This window comes from Pinus tabuliformis, chromosome 2_1, assembly GCF_031772625.1.
Source record: "Pinus tabuliformis cultivar Carrire ecotype Pingquan chromosome 2_1, CPIR1, whole genome shotgun sequence".
NCBI lineage: Eukaryota > Viridiplantae > Streptophyta > Pinopsida > Pinales > Pinaceae > Pinus > Pinus tabuliformis.
The window spans coordinates 708,916,816-708,940,738 of record NC_142299.1 but is presented as its reverse complement, the minus strand read 5'-3'; the positions used below and the strand labels follow the sequence as shown (position 1 = coordinate 708,940,738).

The 23,923-nt window shown below is 42.8% G+C and overlaps 1 protein-coding gene across 3 annotated transcripts in view; it reads right to left on the bottom strand.

The window, feature by feature from the left end:
* Positions 1 to 5,251: 5,251 nt before the first annotated feature.
* Positions 5,252 to 23,923, bottom strand: part of LOC149202555 (pentatricopeptide repeat-containing protein OTP51, chloroplastic-like) — a 69,855-nt gene continuing 51,183 nt past the window's right edge. The window contains exons 2-3 of one of the 3 annotated variants that reach the window (XR_016253900.1): positions 7,248 to 9,374; positions 5,252 to 6,374 (exon numbers count right to left, since the gene is read on the bottom strand). Coding sequence is in view for 1 of the 3 variants with exons in the window: in XM_089403184.1 (XP_089259310.1) it covers positions 7,446 to 9,374 (1,929 nt within the window). In the remaining 2 variants the exon portion in view is untranslated. Of the gene's footprint in view, positions 6,709 to 7,009; positions 9,375 to 23,923 lie in introns of those variants that run through there. The other 2 variants (XR_016253901.1, XM_089403184.1) reach the window with 2 other exon arrangements.

Below are 23,923 nucleotides of genomic sequence, written 5' to 3'. Positions count from 1 at the left end.
TCTCCTCCAAAATTGCGCACTAGTACTTCTCTTCCAAGAGCGAAGAACCTTGATCAATTGCGTTGTTCGAATGATGATTGCAAGTGCTCCAACGCACTACAATATATAGGCATCTTTATACGTGGGTGGGCTGCCCAGCCGACCGCCCACACACCCCATACACACACCCATTCGGCACTCCACAAGTCGACATCACCCGCCCATCGCAAGTCAGCCAACCCCCATCGCAAAGCGCTCCTCATGTGGGTATAAACAACGCCCAACACTTAGTCGCTCAAATGTTCGTCGCACCTTTCGTCGCAAACTGTCGCAACCGCAGCTCGCCCATGTGCGCGCGCCCGGGTCGTGCAGCCCAACTCGCCGTGCACGCCCGCGCGCTCGTGCCCGGTTCACCCGCGCACCCGAGGACCTTACATCCTCCTCCACCTGAAATCGTTGTCGTCCTCGACAACATATCATCCTGGTAGCCATCCACCAAGATCATCAATATCCATGATGTCAACTCCTCCACATACTGCAAACATCCCTGCAACATATGTACAACCACCGTCTCCATCATGTCTCGCCTCGGCAACCACCTGTCACCAAGGTAAGCATACCAAGGTATACACCTCATTGGTATGTCATACATCAGAGATCAACTCAATCCATGATCATCGACCACCCTGTCACAATCTCCACATGCTGCTCCCCATCATGGAAGGCTGGCCCCTCCATCTCAAGCTACATGCTCACTGCAACATATCGTGTCGACCTCATCATGCGTTGTCCTCATGTGAACTGCTGCCATGATACTCCAACAAATGCTAACACATTTCTGCACACTACGCATCCCCATGTTCGAACTAGTCGGGTGATCAGTCCAACTGTCACGCTCAAATCATGAGAGTGAACATCCTCATGCCACCATCAGTTGTTTCGCAAAACATCCTGTCACATCCTCAACTCGATCAAAAATCCATCTCCATATAAGTATAAGCCATGCTGAGGTCCATGAAGTAGTCCTCATTTCATCTGCAACATGTTGTCCATGATGTTTGGTGTCAATGTGTTGCATGAAATCAACCACATCTATCCCAACATCATCCATATGTGTATCTCCTCCATGTGAAGAGACTATCTCATCAAACCGACTCTCGATGTGCCACATCCAGGTCCATGAAGCAACCTCCATCATATCTGCAATGTGTCATTCCTCAAGTCTGCCATAGAAACAAGTATACACCTGTCTCATCTATCCATGTGCTGCCCATGATCATAGATCAATCAGCTCCCATGTCAAAAGTAGTTGAGTCTCTGCTCAACCCATGCCCAAGTGTTGTCACCAAGGCATCATCATCGTCGTAACTCCATCACTCCAAAGTGGCTCATATCGATCCTCCACATCAAGTCACTCTTCCAAGCCATACCCATACATGTACTCAGAAGTATGCACCCCATCCTGCATCAAAGTCTCTAACCTCGGCTCCTCAATGCATCAAATCCTCTAAGTCCACCATATATGAAGTCCCCAAAAGTCACAACCTCATGTCATCATGAGCTCCATGAATCATCTCCAACCAACACTCTAGCAAGCATACAAGTCTCGGCCCAAATGTCTCTGCAAGATGCCTCAGCTCTCCATGTAGTAGGAATGCTCCATAGTCTGCTCACAACTCCATCCAAGTCCATGGCCTTGTTGTACATAAGTGCACAACCTCTCCATCAGCTCATAAGTAATAAGTCCCCATGTCACATCAGCAAATCCACCTGCACAACACCTCTGCCTTGGCACTCCTCATTGGATGCCCATAAGTGACACCTCTACAAGTGCTCCTCCATCATGTTCCTGCATAAGACTACCATGCTCCATGTCTCCAACCTGATGTCCATGACTAAGCTGCCCATGTAGTCCAACCAAGTAGACCCATCACAACAATCGGTCATCCTCATCCAAGTCTGCAATCCTCGGTTTAGTGAACTCGGTCACCCAACCATATCATCATCACATGAGTCTCTCCATCATAGCTCCTCCACTGAAGGTTCCACCAAGACTTGCTCTTGGTCTCGGCCATGAGAAGTCCACCCAAGTATCATCATACCTCAAGTGTGTGCCCTCCTCCAATCTGTTCATGAGTCATGCCAAGCACTTAGCCAATTTTCCATATGGCTAAAGCATGACCCAATCCCCTACAACGATCATCATGTTCCTCCCTTGTCACGGGCCTTTGCACCTTCTGCCACAAGGTCACAAACAACCCCAACAAGTCCTGCAACAATCAACAATCCTTGCTTCTCCATACAAGGTCTCATCATAGTCATCCATGGTAAGATGCTCCTTTGCATTGACAAACTGACTTTGCCCTTCCCTGCATACGATCCATCTACCAAATGCTCAAGTGAAACACAAGTATCAATAATACTTACATCATCATCATGAGGTTCCTCCAAATGAGTATCCTCATTCATCCATGTCTGCAAACTGCACGATCCTGATCCAACTTGATCAATCTCAACTTCATCCTCCATCACAGTCATGTCTGCAACATCTTCAACTATCACGGCTTCCTCTTCCTTGATAGCACAACCTGCAACTTCACCTTGCTCCATTGTCCAACCAAGTTGAAGAAGTTCGTCTTCAATATTCTTTTCCAAGACTTCAAGTTCCTTTCGAATCCGGGGACTCTCTTCTTTCAACCTCTTCAACCTATATAAGGTAAGCAAGAGCTTCCCTTCGCATTCTTCCAAACTTGCCATGCCTTGTTGTTCAGCTTGGTCCAAGCACTGAGCTTCACCTCTGCTAAACCTGTTTCACCATTCACCAGCTTCACCAAGTTCCCTGCAACCATGAACCAGCCCTTGTTCCACTTGTATGCGAAACCAACTTCCTTCATCTGCAAGTACCTGCTTCCACTGTCATCAATTGTCAAGTGCATCCACACCTGCACTTCGTCACGAGCAACCCTGCTCTAACACCAACTCCAACCGAGCTCTGATACCAACTATCAAGGTTGGTATCAGCTTTTCGTCAAGCTTCTTCAACCCTGAATCGGCTCTGATACCAACTGTCACGCCCCTACACCTGCGGTAGTCTTTCAACCGCTTATAGTGAGGTGCGGCACCACCGAACACTTTCTTTTCACCAATACTTATGTTCGTGGACTACGCCTTAATTCACTTTCTCCTACTTAGTTTGTGTTTCGCGACCAAGTATTATTATGTTTAGCCTTTATACCAATGAACACCCATACTCATTCATTATCAACAGCAATTATAAACGAAGAAGACAATTGCACAGTATAAAGGGAGGGGCAACTCCCTGCAATATGAGTTTGCCCGAATCAATATATTATATAATCTTCACTTTTACAATGTACAAGCTAAATCTTGGGAAACCCCAAATTTACACAGCCAATTTTCACAACTTCGGCAAACTCGATTGCCCAGCTCGTCGGCACCTCCGCACGGTTGCCGCACGAATCACCAACCCGTCGTTCACCTCGTCGCACGTCTTCGCCTGTTCGCTCTTCGTTTGGTCGCAAATGCCCAAACCGTGTACACCTGCCCACACGCAATCCCACTTGCCAACTCTTGACAAACGCCCAAATCGTATGAACAGCACGTAGTACCGCCTGCCCAACTTTACGACATCCGGTTCCAACCTTCGTTCACCTTTGTGCACACTTGCACGATGGGCGGGCGCTCACCCGAGCCACCAAGACACCCTCGCCAAGTCTCGGCACAACAACACCTCCGCACAATCAACCCGGGCACGCCTTGCCCAACGCGTCCACCTCTCACCAAGAGCATTTACCAAGTGCGTTCTACCAAGGAGAGCGCATGAGCCATGCGCTCATCTCTCCTCCAAAACTGCGCACTAGTACTTCTCTTCCAAGAGCGAAGAACCTTGATCAATTGCGTTGTTCGAATGATGATTCCAAGTGCTCCAACGCACTACAATATATAGGCATCTTTGTGCGTGGGTGGGCTGCCCAGCCGACCGCCCACACACCCCATACACACACCCATTCGGCGCTCCACAAGTCGGCCTCACCCGCCCATCGCAAGTCGGCCAACCCCCATCGCAAAGCGCTCCTCATGTGGGTATAAACAACGCCCAACACTTAGTCGCTCAAATGTTCGTCGCAAACTGTCGCAACCGCAGCTCGCCCGTGTGCGCGCCCGGGTCGTGCAGCCCAACTCGCCGTGTACGCCCGCGCGCCCGTGCCTGGTTCGCCCGCGCACCCGTGCCCGGTTCGCCCGCGCACCCGAGGATCTTACACCTGATATGGAGGCCATCTCATTGGATGGGATTGACACCACTGCTGCATGGAGGGTTGAGGCCAAGAGGCCTCTCATGGAGTTCGCTGATAATTGGTTAGAGCAGGAGGAAGCAGAGCAACAGGAGGAGGAAGCAGAGCAACAGGAGGAGGAGGTGACACCACCTACCCGGGCTACCGCTGCCACCAGTAAAGGACGTGGTCTACCTCCTATAGCTCCTAGTTCTTCAACTTCTAGAGCACAGCAGAGTCCACTACCAACTCCACCAGCATCTACATCTAGAGGAAAAGGGAAAGCTATTGCATTTTCTCGCAAGAGGAGCAGAGAAAATCAGTAGTATTAGACTTTAGTTATTTGGTTCATTTCATTGTATATGACATTATGACTCATGATATGACTCATGAGATATATTATTATATTTTTTGTTGATATTTTGAAGCTGAGTTGGGAGTCATGAATCAGGACTTACTATTCAGGACATGATTCACTGTTATGTGTGATGTAGCACTAGAAATGATATTAAACATCTTATATATTAGTTCTTTTATCATATTTATGTGTCAATGTATTTATTATGTTGTAGATGCCTTAGATATTAAAAAAATTGAAAAAAAAATGGATATTTTTGTATGTTACAATTTTTTCCCGATTTTTACCGATTTTTTCCCAATTTTTACGATTTTTTTCCTATTTTTCCCCTCGCCGATAATATCCCGATAACGATTACTGCAACATTGATAAATATCAAATTCATGAAGGAATATAAAGCTTGCTATAAGAAAGTGATTATCTTACCATAATATAATAGAAGCCAATATATCAACGTGAAAAGCACACAATGCACATCTCCCAGAACAATTAGGGCATTTGTTTCCTTCACTGTTAAATTTGTGTATCTTAATACATCCAAAAGCAATGCATACCCACTAAATATAAAGGATATTTGTGCCAAAGATGGCCTCATAATATTCTTGGAATACATAACCAGGGGTGCCCATCTTCATCTGAGAATTGTTTGCATGGAGCCCAGTTTTCATGCTTCCAAAGCTAGAGATAATGGCTCAGTGCCTCTGAAAATATGTCTTCTCTGTACGCATGAGACATGTTTCAAACCCATCATCAGTTTTAACATCAGGTTTCATCTCCCCTCCTTGGAAGCAACCATCCCTGATCTTGCAACATCCTCAATATTCCCAATAAACAATACTCATAGCATGTCTCCACAATCATGAGAACCATCTTGATAAGCATGAGAACCATCCTGATAAGCATGGCATCTCTATTCTTGAGGAATTTGGGTTGTTCTCAAAATTTTCACTAGACAGTCTGTCTGCCCCCTGCAAATTTAATGTGGTAGGTGACCAAACCAACACAGGAGCATAGCCATATGCATTTGGAGTGGCCCAACCAATTCTCATAAAAATGGAGCTGATCTGCCCAAATGCATGCGATTATTTCTAGCATGTTCCCATGCATACAAGCCTTTGTTAGCATGATAAATTAAATGTTGGTCAAATAATACATTTGACGAAGCGTTGAAATTTCAGCATAGGTTGATTACAGATCTCCTTCATTTTGGATGGCAATAGCAATAATGTACACGAGTATGAATGCATACCAAATGTCAGCCCAAGGAGTTGATGGCTTTATGAATCAATCCCTCTCTTCCAAACTTTTCTTCGCAAAATAGTATCTAAATGCAATAATGTTGATCAATTGTAAATTCAACAGTGTTAATCCATTGTAAAAACGGCCAAGGTAACTTGTTTCTCCAACACCACAACCCTGTGCCATTAAAATCAATGTGCTCTAATAGGCAGCACTTTACCCCAGATAACCTGATAGCCAGCTTCAATCTGCATACTCTCTGTACACGACCTAAAGTTGTTAAGATTCTTTCATCTTGAGCATAGTTTGAATTGGCTAGTTGAGGCCCAAATTCAAGGTTACAGCCTTGCAGACTCAATGCTTTCTGGGTAAAGTGTTTGCCAACAGCATTGCATCAGATCAGTGCTTCAAACCCAGCATATCAGCAATAGTGCAGATCACTATCACTTGGCAGAATAAAATGACACAGCAGTCTTGATAGCCCTTCAATCTTCTATATCCAGCACCTGATTCAAACACCCACAGTGATTCAATTCCTTGCAAGCAGATCCAACAAGGGAACTAAACCAGAACACTCAAATTGACACTGCATTTCCCTGGATCCAACCAAGAATTCTTCCTAAATATGTTGGACCCCCGCAAAATTTGGAATGCACCCCTCTGTGTGATTCAATAGTTACAGCAATCATTTACATTCATATGCAGACATCTCCGTACCAAAATAAATTCATGTCCATATAACAGCAAAGGCGCACAAGATCTCAAAATGCATGATAAACCACCAAAATGAATATTGTGTATACCACATGCATGATCACATAACACTGGAAGATTTGAAGACTGCAACAAAATCAACGTGATCAAGATCTAAAGCACCCAAACAAAAACAAAGGAATCTAAGCATATTGAAAACAAAGAATTTGTTTCTGTAAAGCAGAGTATCTACACCAATAGTTCCTTGCCTAATGTAAAGGAGTTTGCTTTCCTAACTCCTCACTATCGCCCTCTTTTATTGGAAGAAAAAAAAATACATATCATTCATTTGCCTCTCATCCCCCGATTAAATGGCTGATTTTTCACTCTTTTTAGTGCCTGCTAAAAATGAATTTTCCAGTGATGATGTTTTGATTACATTCATTCATGTAGAAGAGGAATCAATTCCCAACTCCTTGTGCAATTTTCAGTTACATTTTGCTAATTCCTACTGCAACCCTAAATACTAAACACAGACTTTTAAGTGTTGGCCAGCCTGATTACATGCCAAATGATTCACTTTTCTTATATTTATCTCATGATGCATGTCACAATTCTTTTCCCGACAAAAAGTTGGAATATAAACATTAAATTCAAGGGGACCATGAAAATGTGTTAACACTTACATTCAGATCATCTACTCGTGTCACACATCCATCATTGAATCCCATCATTCTTAACTGCTCATGAACTAGAAGAAATGGCATGCTCTTTCATGTCAGAATGTTCGATTCTCATCACTGTAGAGAGTATTCTCATGTCCTTGAACCAAATGCATTTTGGATGCTAAATTATGTAGCCAAAAAAGTTCATTCTCTCTGTGCTTACTGTGTTAAAATTTCCGACTCTGTTTCACTCTCTTTAATCCCTTCCTGAGAGTCAGAATCACTCATGGACTCGGAACTCCCCTCATTAAACTCATCCTCTGAATAAAAATCAGTATCTTCATTTCCTCCTCCATTTTCAATAACTCTAGCTTTAGGTTTCAAAACCTCTTTCAATGGATCCAATATGTAAGGCTCCATCAACTCCCAAACCCAGATTGCATCCTTACCTTGACATCGTATCTGAAACTGCTTTCCCTTCCTTTTTATGACACAATTTATTGACTTCATTCTCAAGGCTTTCCCAACACATTCAATATCTTCAACTTTGTAGTTTTGTGCATAAAATATAACATCTCCAGAGGTGCTCTTACGTCCACCATACATATACCAGTATGCTAGAACACGGGGAGATAGCCACCGATGTATAAGCCGTGGCATTACCATCTGTCCCCGTGGTCTAAATTGATTGGCATAAAATCGAAAACTACCATGACTCACAGTAGAAAAATGAGGCGGTATGTCTTCAGCTTGAATTTTCAATCGATCAACTGGTTTCAGCCATTCATAAAATGTCTCGTATATGTGTGCTTTCAATACATCCTGTACCTCAAGTTTTTCATTGAACTCAAAATGAACTTCAAAAGTCTTGTTCTCATCATACGATTCTACCTTAGCACCAGACAAAAATATAGCAATTAAAATCTCACGCTGCTCTGCAACAAGTTTCAAGCTGAGACGCTTATTAACATCTTCGTCGCCCAAATTGAGCAACGGTTTTATTTGTAGCATCAATGTGGGCTCAACATCATATTTCTTATGGCACATTTCATCATACAATTGTTTGATCCTTTCTTCTTGACCAGCATTGAGATATCCCTCTAGCATTATGTTGCACATCTTGGATTTAATACCAATTGCACCATCCTTTTGCAACTCTGCAAAAACCCCCTCAGCCCTCTCCAGCATGCCACATTTAATCAAGGATTCAAGATATATTTCATAAGCTGCCCGATTAGGTCGACACTTTGCCATACATCGAGAAAATGTGGATTCTACTTCACCATACATAGACAGGCACATATACATTTGCATCAAGTCCACATAGGATGGCTGCAATGGCTTCAGACCACTATCCTCAAATTGCTTCATAAAATTTTCTGCATGTTCTTTTTCTTGGGCTTTTGACATTATCTCAATAATTTTCAGATAAGCAATCACACTCATGGAGACTCCTTCCTCCTGCATTTTTGTGAATATCTCCAAAGACTTCATAGGCTGTCCAGCCTTGGCATAAACTTCCATTTGATACACATAAGCCTGAGAAGTGAGACCTACACCAGTGTCAAGTAACTTTGCCCAAGTTCTTTCAGCCTCTTTTACATCTGCATGTTTTGAACAGACCCTGAGTATTGAGACAAGTAAGTCTCTACTTTCCTTAAATCCTGTTTGCTTCATCTCATTTCTTAGACAGACTATTCTTTCATGATCTATACAATCTTGGTAGCTGTGAAGCCATATTAAACCTTCATAAATATCCTCCTTTATCCTATGCCCTGCTGTTTGCAAATTCTGAAACACAGCTTCTGCTGGTCTTAAATAATGTTTTGCAGTCCCTCCTGTGCCACGTAATAGGGCCTTAAAAAGAGAATTTTGTAAGCTGAGACTTGGCTGATGCCCTCCAAGTTGAATCATGCGATTGTATATGTCACAGGCTTCATCAACAAAACCTTTAACTGGTGCTTCAATGTAAGCCATAATGAGAAGAATGAATGTAGATTCGCAAGGCACATGGCCTCGGTTAATGATATCATCAAACACATCACGGCATCTTACAACTTTGAGGTCCTTGGCCAGAATGTCTGCTAGTTTACTAGCAAGTTCAGGGTCAAATTCAAACCAATCTTGCTGGATCAGCCATTTATACACCTAAGCAACATAAAAAGGGAAACAATGAGAGACAATTATATGATATAATCAAATGCTCCAAAATATAGTGACGGTGCGCAACCAATAAGCAACATAAAAAGGGAAACAATGAGAGGCAATTATATTATATAATCAAATGCTCCAAAATATAGTGACCGTGCGCAACCAATAAAGTAATCATCAGAATAATATCATTACATGCCAAAATACTCCACAAGAATTCTGGAAGTACAATGAAGAGATATACCTTGAAAAGAAAAAAAATTGCCAGCAGACAGATGAATTAAATGAAGAACAAATTGACCTGTTCAAGTCAGGAAATGCCGTGCTTGAACAGACAATCTAATAAAAAATGATTCCATAACCAGCTAAGTCAAACCTAAACCATTAAGCGATTTCCCAAAACAGCATCAATTTAATTGTATTCCCTCCACATTCTAATTGAAGCCACAAAGAAAAAGAAACTCCTTGTCACTGTACAATATGAATATTAAGGCCCTCAAATTTGCATTAAGCCATAAACTAGTCATGACCCTATTTTAAATTGAATTAATGTTTTAAAAAATAAAAGGGCCATCACCATACAGAATATTGACATATACATGACAATATATATTTGGATCATGAAATGACATAAAAATCCTCTCTTGAAAAAAAGAACTATAACAGGCATGCTTTAAGAAATCCTCTCCATAGTCCAAGAGTTACTCATCTTCCATCAGAACGAATCAAAACCCTTATTTTATATATATATATATATATATATATATATCACAGGTATCTTTTTACAAGAAAACCATGGAAGGAAGCACTCTTACAAGAGAAAATAACACTTGTAATAAATATATATATATAACAAGTGTACTATATATATATATATATATAACAAGTGTAGGTGTCTATTTTACAAGAAAACCATGAAAGGAAGCACTCTTACAAGAGAAAATAACCCTTGTAATATATATTTATATCACAAGTGTAGGTGTCTTTCTTACAAGAAAACCATGAAAGGAAGCACTCTTACAAGAGAGAATATTTTCTCTTGTAAGAGTGCTTCCTTTCATGGCTTTCTTGTAAACAGAGACGCTTGTAATATGTGTATGTGTGTGTGTAAATATATATAATAAAAATCCCTCATGAAAAGAAAACCATTAAGGAAGCAATCCTACAAGAGAAAATTATATATATATATATATGAAAAGAAACCATGAAGGAACCAAACCTACAAGAGAAAATTGTATATATATATATATATATTGGGGGTTTGATTTGTCTTAATGGAAGAAGAGGAACTCTTGGACTTGGAGAGGATCCTTCAGAGCTATCAATATTCAGATCTGATGAGGAAATTATTGCCATCAGAATAAGGATAAGGACCAAAACCTCCTTTTGGATGAGTCAACTCCAAGAACACTAAGTTCTTTCATTGACTATCTTGGAAGAATGGAAAGGAATAGTTCTAACACACCAAAACAACAAGGTAATGGAACCTCCTTTTCTAGGGCCCCATCCTATCACCTTCAAAATTCCCAAAACTTCAGTAAAACGCATCCACAACCTATTGATGTTGGAGGTAGGGTTCATCTCATTTGGAATACGTGTAGCGGATTCATTTTGTCATATTTGGCATGCATTTGTCATGTGATGTTGGTCTCCATCCTCAAGCAAACATTCATTTCCCAATCTTTCTACCTTGTCTAGTGAAGGAGATAGAGCATTGGTTCGAGGTTTAGACAACTATCTAACTAGTACTCTAGTGGAACCCGAGGAAGGTCTCTAATACACAAAATGGCAATGTAATGGAACCTCTTTTCTATCTAGCAGATGCCTCATGTGATGTTGGTCATCCACCCTCGGGCAAACATTCATTCCCTGATCTTTCCACCCTATCTAGTGAAGGAGATAGAGCATTGATTTGATGTTTACAATTGTGTGGTAGGGTTGGGTTACTAAGCTTTAACATTGCAAAGGAGAGAAGCTCTAACTCATCCAACCCGTCATAGGTATATGAGGATCTAACACTTGAGAGAGAAAACTAGGAAGCTAGGAAGTTGGCTTCCAAAGCCAAAGTCCCCAAAGGTAGGAGAAAGTGCATGAAATTAAGAACTAAGAAACTCCAATTGGTGGTGAGGGAAGATGTCCTATTCAACCAAATTATGCCAATTCAAAAAAAGCTTTGGTTGGTAGGTTTTTTGGGAGGTTTATGGCAGAAATAGACCATTGGGACTGGATAGACAAGGGCCACATAGGGTTGTTAGGAATCATGATACATCCATATGTTTCACATTTTATCCAACGGTTGGATGACATTTGTTCCAACAAGGAGGACACAAATAAGATTCAAAGGACATGTTGGTTTTGGCGTTTATCTCCATTTATTTTGAATTAGTGGTCCTTTTGCTTCAACTTGAAGGTAAAGAAGGTAACTATAATCTAATCTAGGTGAAGTTACGAACATTGCCTCAGATATGTGGAATAAGTACATGCTAAAGTACCCAAGGTTTCTTGGATTATAATGGAAGGCCAAACTATTCAATCGTTAAAACAACGGCACATATTCATGTGGAGATAGATTTAGGATTAGGGTTACGATACAAAGTGAAAATCTTTGCATGTCCTTAGAAATACACTCAAATATTAGACTATGTAAACATGCCATGTCAACACAATTTATGTCATATGACATAAATATATACATTTTAACTTCCATTGCTATAATAAGAAGTCCTTTTTCCATCATATGAATCAATTCGTTTACAAGCTTCCAAAAGGAATTGTTCACGAGGGAATTGGGGCAAAAGGTGCAAAAGTTGGGGTGAAGAGTAAGATCTCAAATCCTAAACTACAAACTTAGGAGAGCAGCAAAAGGGTTAGTTTCACCTTCCATCAAAAGCTAGCAAGGAGACCCCTTCCATTATTGACACTAAAGACCGGAAGATAAAATCCTTGGTTCAAGGCAAGAATGGCATGCTAAAGGACTCTGCATTTTGTGTCAATTTCTAAAAAGATAAATATCCCTCCTTCTACTTGTTGATTTTTCATAGGTCTTCTAAATCGATAATTACTTCTAATGATTTTAATATTTTTCACATATTCATTCATATTTAAGCAATTACACATAAGACATCAACAGTAACATTTAAGACAGTAGGATCATAAAGAGACAGCCAATCAAGAGACACAAGTAATTATCCTGGAAAACCCACATGGGGAAAAAACCCAGCAACCTTTTCCTTAGAGAAATCATTCAATTCAACAAGAGATGCATCTAATCCTTTCAGTCAATAATATAGTCAAACTAACCAGCTAAACAATCCAGGTCAAACTTGGGCAAACTACCCACTTGACAAGAGTCATAAAGTTGCCCAACAAACTCAGCCTGATCTAATGGTCGAATTTCAATCTCTTGTGCCCAGAAAAACTCAGACCTGCTGCCCAGAGTTGCCCAGATATTCCACACGTGCGAAACTACAGAGAGAGAAGGATGCCACATGTGTGAGGTCAAACAAGAGAGAGAAACTTGGTCAATTGCTGGAGAACTTCAGCCTTCTTCTTCTTTGTCTTCTTTGTCTAGATGAGCAGAAAATATCTTCTTAATGAGAGATCTGAATTGTGCTTGAGGAGGAGGTCGAATGGCACATATATAGTGATTTTGGGAGGTTGAAATGGTGTGTCCCTTCACTGGGCCGACTTGAGGCCGACCTTACATTTTGGAGGCAAAAATTCAATATTTGAAAATTCATAATTCCCTCTTTTTGAAGTCGACATGAAGAACATACCTTGTATTTATTATTATATATATTTGGAGGGTTAAAATATCAATTATGAATACCGACCATAGCAACAAAAATTCAACACTACCCTTCCCCTTTTCTCTTTCTCTAGGGAAAATAATGGCTATAAAGCAAATCCTACTTTGAGCTCTAGGGTCAAGGGCAGTATAGAAAGAGGAGGGATTGCCTTGGTTATTTCTCCTAAGCCCCTTTATCTAGGTAATCATTCCCAAGTAGTCCATTCTCTCCAAGCTATGTGGAGCAAGCTCTGTTGAAGAATGTAACTAGTTGTTGATTTTGGGTAGCATCGGATGTGCTCTAGCCTTTAAATTTGGTGGAGAGGTTAAGACACATGAGATCTCCAAGACCCAGAAATTGTTTGGAGAAATTCCACACGGATGAAGAGATATTAAAATAATTAATATTTTTAATGAGTTCCTAAGTCTAAACTTAGGAAAATAAAAATATTAATGTGTATTAATATAATATGGGTGAGAAAGTTCCAAGTGACAAGGATCAAGCCAGTTTTCATCCTAGGCGTTGATTAGGGACTTAATCTCGGCCGTTGAATCAATCAACAAGAAAAGTATAAGAGGAGGCTTGAAGGTCAGTTGAAGACACACCAAGAGAATTCAATAATTCAATTTTCTAGGGCGAGGTTTGCTGAGGAAATCGAGTTAGTGATCAGTTGCAGCGAGGGGTAGTTCAAGAAGGGATTTTCATCTGAGGCTGAAGAATACATAGCAGAGAGGCAACGCAATGCAGGAGAGACAGCGTGGGCCCTAGAAGGGCTGATGCAAAGGCAGTAGGAGCTGAAGCAAAGGATGCAGAAGGCCATAGAGGTTGACACAAAAGTCGTAGAGGCTAACGCAGGCAATGCAGAGGGCCGTAGAGGCTGACGCTGGGCTTCAAAGGCAGTGCTGGTGAGATTTTGTGGGGCAGACTGAGAGCAGATCAGCCGAGAGAGGGTGACGCAGTTCTAGAGCAGTGCTTGGAGCAGCTTTCGCTGTCCAGCACAAGGAACAATCGGAGTCACTATGGGGTTGATCATCCCAGTTGCTGATTTGTCGGAATATCTATCTTCGGATAAAGGTACTACTGCCGAGGACATTCTCTGTTGGGTGAGCCAATTCTGGCACCCTAGTTGTATTCACGAAATCTACTTAATAATAAAACCCTCATATATGTTGCATCGGTTTTCCCGAAATGGGTTTTTCCGAGGACGATTGTCCAATAATAACGGTGTCCCTTATGTTATTGTTTTTGTTTACTTCAGTGCATGATCTGTATATCTGTGGAGGCTGCATTGTGTTTACTTCGATGTTTATGCAATTAAATAACTTGTTAATGTAAAGAACAAGTAGGAGATAGTAAACCAGAAATTGCAGTAAGCCTTAAGGGTTTCTAATGTGTTAGATTTAGGAATTTTGACATGGTATCAGAGCAATTGTAGATTAGAGTCAACTGAAAACACCAGCCGAGAAAATCTGAGAATTTGTAGAAGAGAAGCAGCTGTCCCAAGAGACAGCGTTGTTCCAGAGTTGAAGAGGCGAGAAGAGAAGTGACATAGTGCAGAGAGTGTAACACAGAGGCTCACGCAGTGCCTGTGTCAACATTCTAAGCCGGGAGAGGAAGATGCACTAGCTGGGAGGAGCCCACGCAATAGCTGCGTCAGCTGTCCAGGCCAACACAGAGGCAGAGGGAGGCAGATCAGGCTTACGCAGTGCCAAGTCATCTTTTTGAGCCAAGAAGGATTGATGCAATGGCTAGAAGGAGTTGATCCAGCTCTCACTGTGATTGCGCAGAGCCAGAAGGGCTCAGATTCTTCAATTGTCAGGGCTGAGGGAGCTAAGCAGATTTTGATTTGTGGAGCTAGTAGGACGTTGCTTCTGTGAGTGCAGAACAGTGTCTAAGGAGACTGAACCAAGGTAGAGGGAAGCACTACCTCGACAGGTTTCTAGCCAAGAAATCTAGATCCGGGTTGCAGCAGCAAAGGAGGATTGGAGAGGAGTGATTCGACAGTTGGCCGGAAGATTTCTGAGAGGGAAATCAGGACACAGAGGGAGTCTAGAGAAGAGAAGCAGGACGGGGCTTCCAATTTTGTCATCTGGAAGGCCAAGATCCTTGCAATCCTGGATAAACATCGCATCAAGAACTATGCCTTGAAAACCATAGTTGTCCCAGTTGCCCCTAATGCAAATGAGAAGTATGAGGGATCATATCATACCACATATTGCTGAGAAGAACACAACAAGGGAGATGTGGCAGACATTGACCACCTTATACCAGGGCTCTTCCGTGCAGCGGAAGATGTTATTAGAAAATCAGCTGAAGTCTTATCAAATGCAAAAAGGAGAGGAGATAGATTTGTTCCTTCTCAGGTTGCAAGGAATTCGCGACCAGCTTACTTCCGTGGGGTCTACACCAGATCCAGAGTTCATGGTCAGGACTGCTCTGAATGCAGTCTCTGAGGACTAGTAGACATTTGTCCAAAGCATTTTGGGCAGAGCGATTCTCCCCAATTGGGAGGAGATGTGGGCAACTCTTCGACAGGAAGAGATCAGTTGATTCACCAAGGCGGGGAGCAACAGTAAGGGAGTTTGAATCAAGAAAGAGGAGGAGGAGGATGCAACTCTAGAATCTGCGGGACAGCAGGGGGTTCAGAAGAGGAACAGAAAGATATCTGCAAGGTCAAGTGCTTCAACTGTGAGGAACTGGGACATTATACCTCTCAGTGCCCCAGGAAGAAAGGCAAAGGAGAAGCTTCTGACTCAAAGGCTGCTCCAGCAAAAGCGAAGAAGGATGTTGAGACTAATGACGATTGTGCCATGAGTGCTCATGCGAAAGGCCAGGATCCTCGTAATCCTGGATAAACATCAAATCAGGAACTATGCCTTGAAAGCCGTAGTTGTCCTAGTTGACCATGCAAATGAGAAGTATGAGCATGATCCTAGACCGGGTCAAGGATCATGTCATACCACATATTGCTGAGAAGAACACAGCAAGGGAGATGTGGTAGATGTTGACCACCTTATACCAAGGCTCTTCCGTGCAGCGGAAGATGTTATTAGAAAATCAGTTGAAGTCTTATCAGATGCAAAAAGTAGAGGAGATAGATTTGTTCCTTCTCAGGTTGCAAGGAATTCGTGACCAGCTTACTTCCGTGGGGTCTACACCGGATCCAGAGTTCATGGTCAGGACTGCTCTAAATGCAGTCTCCGAGGACTGGGAGACGTTTGTCCAAAGCATTTTGGGCAGAGCGACTCTCCCCAATTGGGAGGAGATGTGGGGAGCTCTTCGACAGGAGGAGATCGGGAGATTGACCAAGGCGGGGAGCAACAGTAAGGGAGTTTGAATCAAGAAAGAGGAGGAGGAGGATGCAGCTCTAGAATCTGCGGGACAGCAGGGAGTTCAGAAGGGGAAGAGAAAGATATCTCCAAGGTCAAGTGTTGGGACATTATGCCTCTCAGTGCCCCAGGAAGAAAGGCAAAGGAGAAGCTTCTGACTCAAAGGCTGCTCCAGCAAAGGCGGAGAAGGATGTCAAGACTAATGACAATTGTGCCATGACTCCGACTCCGACTCGGCCGAGGGTCGACTCTGACTCCGACTCCGACTCGGTATCGACTCGGCCGGCTCGATTTCAATGACTCGGTAGTTGTAAAAAATACATTAAATATTTTTTTTTATAAGAAAAACATAATTTTAAAGATTTTCATTCATGTTTCCAAACACACAGCATTAGAATATAGATAGAAGACAACATATGATCAAAGTAGGCTCATGGATATATCCATTATATCAAAAATTAAAATGGCACCCAGTGCACTGTCCAATACATACATGATGATGATATAGAGATCAAAACAAAAACACATAACCAAGGAGGCTAGAAATGGCCTCTACAACAAAAGTAAACTGTGACCAGTACTACTGGCTAGTGGCCACTACTAGAGGAGCCAAGATCATCTGGATCAACCACTAGTAGCATATCTACATGCTTCATAGTTTGTAACTCATTTTTAATCTTGTACCCTCATCAATCATCTTAGACCATCTCACCAAGATGGATGTTAATAGATGTATTCATGAGAAGAACTACAAAAGCAAATTGTATGTGACACAGTCTACAGATCAAGATATAGGATCCCTAACGCCAAAACTTTTGCATCCACATCTACATGTAGTCATGACAAACCCATCTACACTCCATAGAATATTTTGCGGCTATTCTCTAGTTTTAGGATCCCTTGGGGCAAATTCAAGTTTGTTCCCATCAACTTTGTAATATGTATAAAAATAAACTGCCATTCTCCAAGAGAGAATTGCACCTATAAACATTCTAACTAGGATCACATGTCTGATCAGCGTTTCAATTTCATGTGCCCTCTTTATTACATAGTTCTCAAATAGTATCATTGTTTACTTAGAAATTCACATTGTTCCTTGAGGAATTTTATACAATGAAGGCAACAAATGTCTTGCTCCATTCTTACAAGAGATTTCATGTTCTGGCAAAAAGTTCACAACATTAGATCCTATCAAATTGCCAGCGCTAGACTCATCACTTTCTATTTTCAAGCACTAAATGATTCATGCCACAAGAAGCCAAGTGAACAAGTAAACAACCTATGAAAACAGTCATCTAATATGGAATTCATGTGTCCACCAACTTTTAACACAAATCTCTTCACCAAAAAGCAAGTAAAAAAAAATCGTTGTCCGACTGGTTCTTAAAACAAAGGCCATGAGTGCTCATGCGCCTCTAGAGAAGAGGTGGGGAGACATTGAGTTGTAGTCGAGAGGACTACAGAAGAGGGGCAAGATTCTTGAGGTGCTCAAACTCTTGGATCACATACCGCTACGGGAGCCCTTAACGACAGTAGTATGATGACAGGTGTCGGGTGGAGGAAGGTGTGATGGAGCGACAAGGCAGTGCTCGAGTGCAGAAGTTAGTAGTAGCGCAGTGGAGGTTGCAGCAATGTGAGAGGCACAGAAGAGGTTGCACCAACGCAGTGGCAACATAGAGAGCACAGGATAGTGGCAGAGGTAGCTTCAACATCACAAGGCTTCCAAACTGACGAGGATGTCAGTGGCTTGGGTGAAGGCATTTACTTACTTCTCGGTAACTGAGTTGCAGTGCAGCAGTTAGCAGTGGTAGTGCTATGGGCAGTGTGATGCAACATGATGAGATGGAGTTGTAGTACAGATATAGCAGTGGTACTGGCAGTGTCATGGGCAGCAGTACAGGAAGCAGCAGTGCAGTGGATGTGGGGCAGCAGGCCAAGCAACAGCACAGATGTTAAAATTGGCAACTAAGGCCAAACTCCATGTGGGTCATCTTATTAATGGAAGCTGATACTTTTATTGGATCCCTCTCATCGAGAAGTGTAGGATTGATCTAAAGATCATCTGATTCCGATAAGTATTCATGGAGATATGAATTTATTTGTGTTATGGGACAATTCGTCAAGGTCGGCCAGCAACCAAATAAACCCCACTTGTGCTCAACGTTTTAGTATAAATAGAGGTGGCCTTCAAGTCATTTCAACACTTGGGATCTCTTCCTCTCTACTTGTCTTTGGGTTTTAGTAGGAGGAGAGATCCTAAGGGATAACACTGCCCTGATCCAGAGGGCAGAAGCCAGAACTGTCGAGAACAACCAGAACTGTCGGGAACAACCGAAATTGCCAGGAACTATCGGGAAAGCTAACGCAGAGTGCAGAAGCCAGAACTGCCGGAAACAACCAGAATTGTCGGGAATTGCCGAGAAAGCTGACGCAAACGGCTGAAGCCGGAACTGCCAGGAATAGCTGAAACTACCAGGAACTGCCGAGAAAGCTGACGCATAGGGCAAAAGCCGGAACTGCCGGGAAAGCTGACGCAGAGGGCAGAAGCCAAAACTACCGGGAACTGTAGAAACAACCGGGAAAGCTAATGCAAAGGGCAGACGCCGGAACTGCCAGGAATGGAGATATGAATTTATTTGTGTTATGGGACAATTCGTCAAGGTCAGCCAGCAACCAAATAAACCCCACTTGTGCTCAACGTTTTAGTATAAATAGAGGTGGCCTTCAAGTCATTTCAACACTTGGGATCTCTTCCTCTCTACTTGTCTTTGGGTTTTAGTAGGAGGAGAGATCCTAAGGGATAACGCTACCCTGATCCAGAGGGTAAGGAACAACCAGACTTGCCGAGAATTGTCGGAACTACCAAAACTGTCGGGAAAGCTGACGCAGAAGGCAGAAGCCGGAACTGCCAGGAACAACCAGAATTGTCGGGAACTGTCAGGAAAGCTGACGCAAATGGCAGAAGCCAAAACTGTTAGGAATAGCCGGAACTACCGGGAATAGCCAGAACTGCCAGGAATTGCTGGAACAGCCGAGAAAGCTGACGCAGAGGGCAGAAGTCGGAACTGCCGGGAAAGTTGACGCAGAGAGTAGAAGCCGGAACTACCAGGAACTCTCTGAACAATCGGGAAAGCTAATGCAAAGGGCAGAAGCCGGAACTGCCGGGAACAGTCGAAACTGCCGGAATTGCTGGGAACTGCCGAAACTACCGAGAACTGCCAGAACTACCGGAACAATCGGAGCATCTGTCTCCGAAGGAGAGCAGCATGCAAGGGACAGCTAACTAACATTGGGATAGTTATATGGTACTTAGCAGCAACTACACCAAGCATGCAATGTTACAACTAGCATGCAAGGGATAGCTAGCATGCAACAGCAAGCATGCTCAGGACAACAAGCAAGCAAGGTGCAGCCAACGCATAGGTCAGTATGGCAACATGGTGCAACAATGGCACATAATGCAGTACAGTGATGGGTACAGTCATGATTAATGAAGCGTGATGAGATGCATCATAGTGATGATGGGTGCAGCATGGTCCAGCGCAGTGAGGTGCAACATGATGACGAAATACAACACAATGATAGGTGAAGGAGTCACCTTGGAGAATCAGTTGAAGCAGTATGTCTTCAATTGATCTCATGTATCATCTTCTTAGAGATGATCTATGCTCTTATCTAGATAAGTCAAAGTGTTGACTCCTATTGTAAATGTACTATCTCTCTCTCTCTGCTGAACTATTGAAGAACATATAAGAAGAATTGATCAAGGGTTTCCCCACATTGGGGTTTGTCCCTAGCTAGCACCACATCTTGTGTCCTCTTGTCTTGGCTTGTCTTCTGCGATTTATGTTTATGTTCTATCTGCAGTTTATTTTAATGTTGATGTGATTGCTAATCTAGAAAAGATATTGAGCTAACTGTGAAAATTGAAATAAGTTGCTCTAAGCATAAAACATACCTAAAATTAACATGGTATCAAAGCTAAGGTGAAGGCAATGCCCAAGCAAGAGTGAAAGAACAATCACCGAAGACAATTGGGAAAGAAAAAAAGGATTAATGGATTCCTCATCCCTCTTCAAATTCACAAAGGGTGAAGTCGAAGCAGAGAATATTATCAGAATGGCGCAGCAGAAGTTTCTGATGGCCTACCTAAAGATCACTTCAATGGGAAGTTCGGATCTAAGGGTGGAAGGAAAAGCATATGCCTTGGTTGTAATAAGTTCGGCCATTATGCGAAGGAGTGTCTGAGGTAGGGACACATCACTTGATGATGATAACAATCATTCCAGGGACATCTTCAATGATCAAAGGAATGACAGGTAATGCAGGTCATCAAGGAAATGGCCAACTCTTCAAAGAAAGCAAGGAACCCCAGGTATGAAGAATCAAATGTTGTTTCTGATAAGATAAAAAAGCGTTATCTTGTATTGGCCCTCTCCTTTAGATTCTTTGGGAATCTGGCTTATTGATCGTAGTGCTTCAAGGCACCTCATCGGATAGAAGGGTGCTCTCTTGAATTTGGTAGAGATGGAAACAACCGCGAGATTTAACTTGGAGTCGATGCCACCTATCCCGGAAAGGGTGTAGGGAATGTTACCCCTCAATTGAATGAGGGTAACTCTTCATTTACAAGAATCTCTTTTATGTACCTAATCGCAAGAAGAACCTGGTGTCCATCTCGGAAATGGAAGTCAAAGGTTTCAAGATGGCATTCATCGATGGAAAGGTACATGTTAAAAAATAGAATTTTCAAAGATGCTTTTTCTCATGGGTTCAGGGCTGGCAATTTGTATCAAGTTGCAGGATGGTCCATTGGGGATCATGTCAATTGACATATCGCATCTATAACACCGGAGGTCTACCTATGGGGCCTTACCCGATGTGAGTCAAATGGTGATAGGGATGCTTGAATTCAAGAAGAGCATGAAGGTACATGTCTGAGATGTACCAAAGGAAAATCTTATAAGGGGACCATTCCCCTCATGCAGCAGGTCCACAGGTTTGGAACAACTCGAGGAGTTTGAGATTCATGATCGGGAATCTCATGTATATAGGTGGAAGAAAGCCCTCTATGGCTTGAAGCAAAACACCCCGGGCATAGTATGAGAGGATTGATAGCGATCTGATGAAGCTGAGATTCACTAGGAGTGAAACCGATCCAAACCGTTACCCGGAGGTTGGATGATAGACCTCTCATACCGGCACCTTATGAGGACGACCTACTTCTGACAGGTGTAGACCCTCTCATTTGCAGAAGTAAGAGGGAGTTGGATTTCAGATGTGGAATGATAAACTGCAAGCCTGTGACCACCTCTATGATCTTAACTTTCAGAAGTTATATGGTAGTGATGTCAAACCAGATTTGGGAAATGCCACTAAGTTTCATAAACTCATTCGTGTTGATGTTCTTGGTGAACTTCCGTTCGGACATATGTTTTGCAGTTAGCATGTGAGCTCATATTTGGTTGAGCCTCACTGGATTGTTGCCAAGAATCTTCTGAGATATCTTCGGGGCACAATCTCTCATGGATTGAGATACACTGCCCGAAATATGAAACTGCATGATTATTCGAATGTTGACTGGGCAGGCAGTGTGAAGTATCATTAGAGCACTTCTCAGTGCTGGTTCTCTTTGGATTCTGCTTCGATATCATGGATGAGCAAGAAGCAAAAGTCGGTTGCTATAGGCACCGCCGAGACCGAATACATAGCTACGAGTATGATCTCGTGTGAAGCTGCATGGTTGCAGAAGCTCTTAAGTGAGTTGTTTATACACATGATGAATACCACTGTGATTCTTTGTGACAACCAGATGGGGGGATTCGATTATTGAGGAATCCTATATTCGATGATTGCTCCAGCCGATAAACATCAGATACTGCCTTATCTAGGATATGTTAAGTCAATGAGCGAGGAGGCTCCATCGCATTGAGACTGATGTACATGTCGTAGACATTTTGTCAAAGCCTCGGGGAAAGGTCAAATCAGTGACTTTCCCAAACGGTTTGGAGTCATTGAGAGACCTTCTTATAAGGGTCCTACATGTTGCATGCATTGAGCTCTAGGAGCTCTGGGGGCTTGGGGTACTTACTGGAGCAACATAAGACCACAGGGTGACTCACCCTCCCCTGGTGGTGCGCTATGAACAGGATGATTAGTTCTCCTGTGGGCCGAGATGATTAGTTCTCCCGTGGTGACTGTGGAACAGGATAATTAGTTCTCCTGTGGGCCGGGATGATTAGTTCTCCCGTGGCGATTGTGGAACGGGATGATTAGTTCTCCTATGGGCCGGGATGATTAGTTCTCCCGTGGCAACTGTGGAACAAGATGATTAGTTCTCCTGTGGGCCGGGATGATTAGTTCTCCCGTGGCGACTGTAGGGCAGGATGATTCGTTCTCCTGTGGACAGGTTGATTAGTTCTCCTGTCGAGGCATCCCACCCATGTAGTCTGGGACTCATGGGAAGTACCTCTCATCTGATCAATGAGCAGGGAAATGGGGTTAGGGACCATAGTAGTACTATCGATGGACGCATCGATGTATCTACCGTACTCCCCATGCTAGGATGACCTCCACTGATCTGGGATCAATGAAACTGATCTAGGATCAGTATGAATGGTTTGAGACACTCTCTTGTGATATTGATCTGGGATCAATAAAACTGACTTCGGGCCAGTAAGAGTGATGTGACACACTCTCTTCAAATGAAACTGACTTCGGGTCAGTAGAGAATGGTATGAGACATTCTCGATCAATTCTTCTTCTTCATGATTCAGCAGAGTAGAGCAGTGCAGGGCACTAATGGCAGAGATAGTATAGTCAAACATATGGATCAACGGATGGAGTTCACCCTAGTTGAGAGGAAGTGTTAAAATTGGCAACTAGGGCCAAACTCCATGTGGGTCATCTTATTAATGGAAGCTGATATTTTTCTTGGATCCCTCTCATCGAGAGGTGTAGGATTGATCTAAAGATCATCCGATTCCGATAAGTATTCATGGAGATATGAATTTATTTGCGTTATGGGACAATTTGTCAAGGTCGGCCAGCAACCAAATAAACCCCACTTGTGCTCAACATTTTAGTATAAATAGAGGTGGCCTTCAAGTCATTTCAACACTTGGGATCTCTTCCTCTCTACTTGTCTTTGGGTTTTAGTAGGAGGAGAGATCCTAAGGGATAACGCTGCCCTAATCCAAAGGGCAGAAGCCGAAACTGCAGGGAACTGTCGGGAACAACCAAAACTGCGGAGAACAATCGAAATTGCTAGGAACTGTCGGAACTGCCAGGAACAACCGGAATTGCTGGGAAAGCTGACGTAGAGGGCAGAAGCCGGAACTGTCGAGAACTACCGGAACAGCCAGGAAAGCTGACGCAGAGGACAGAAGCCGGAACTACCGGGAACTATCGGAACAACCAGGAAAGCTGA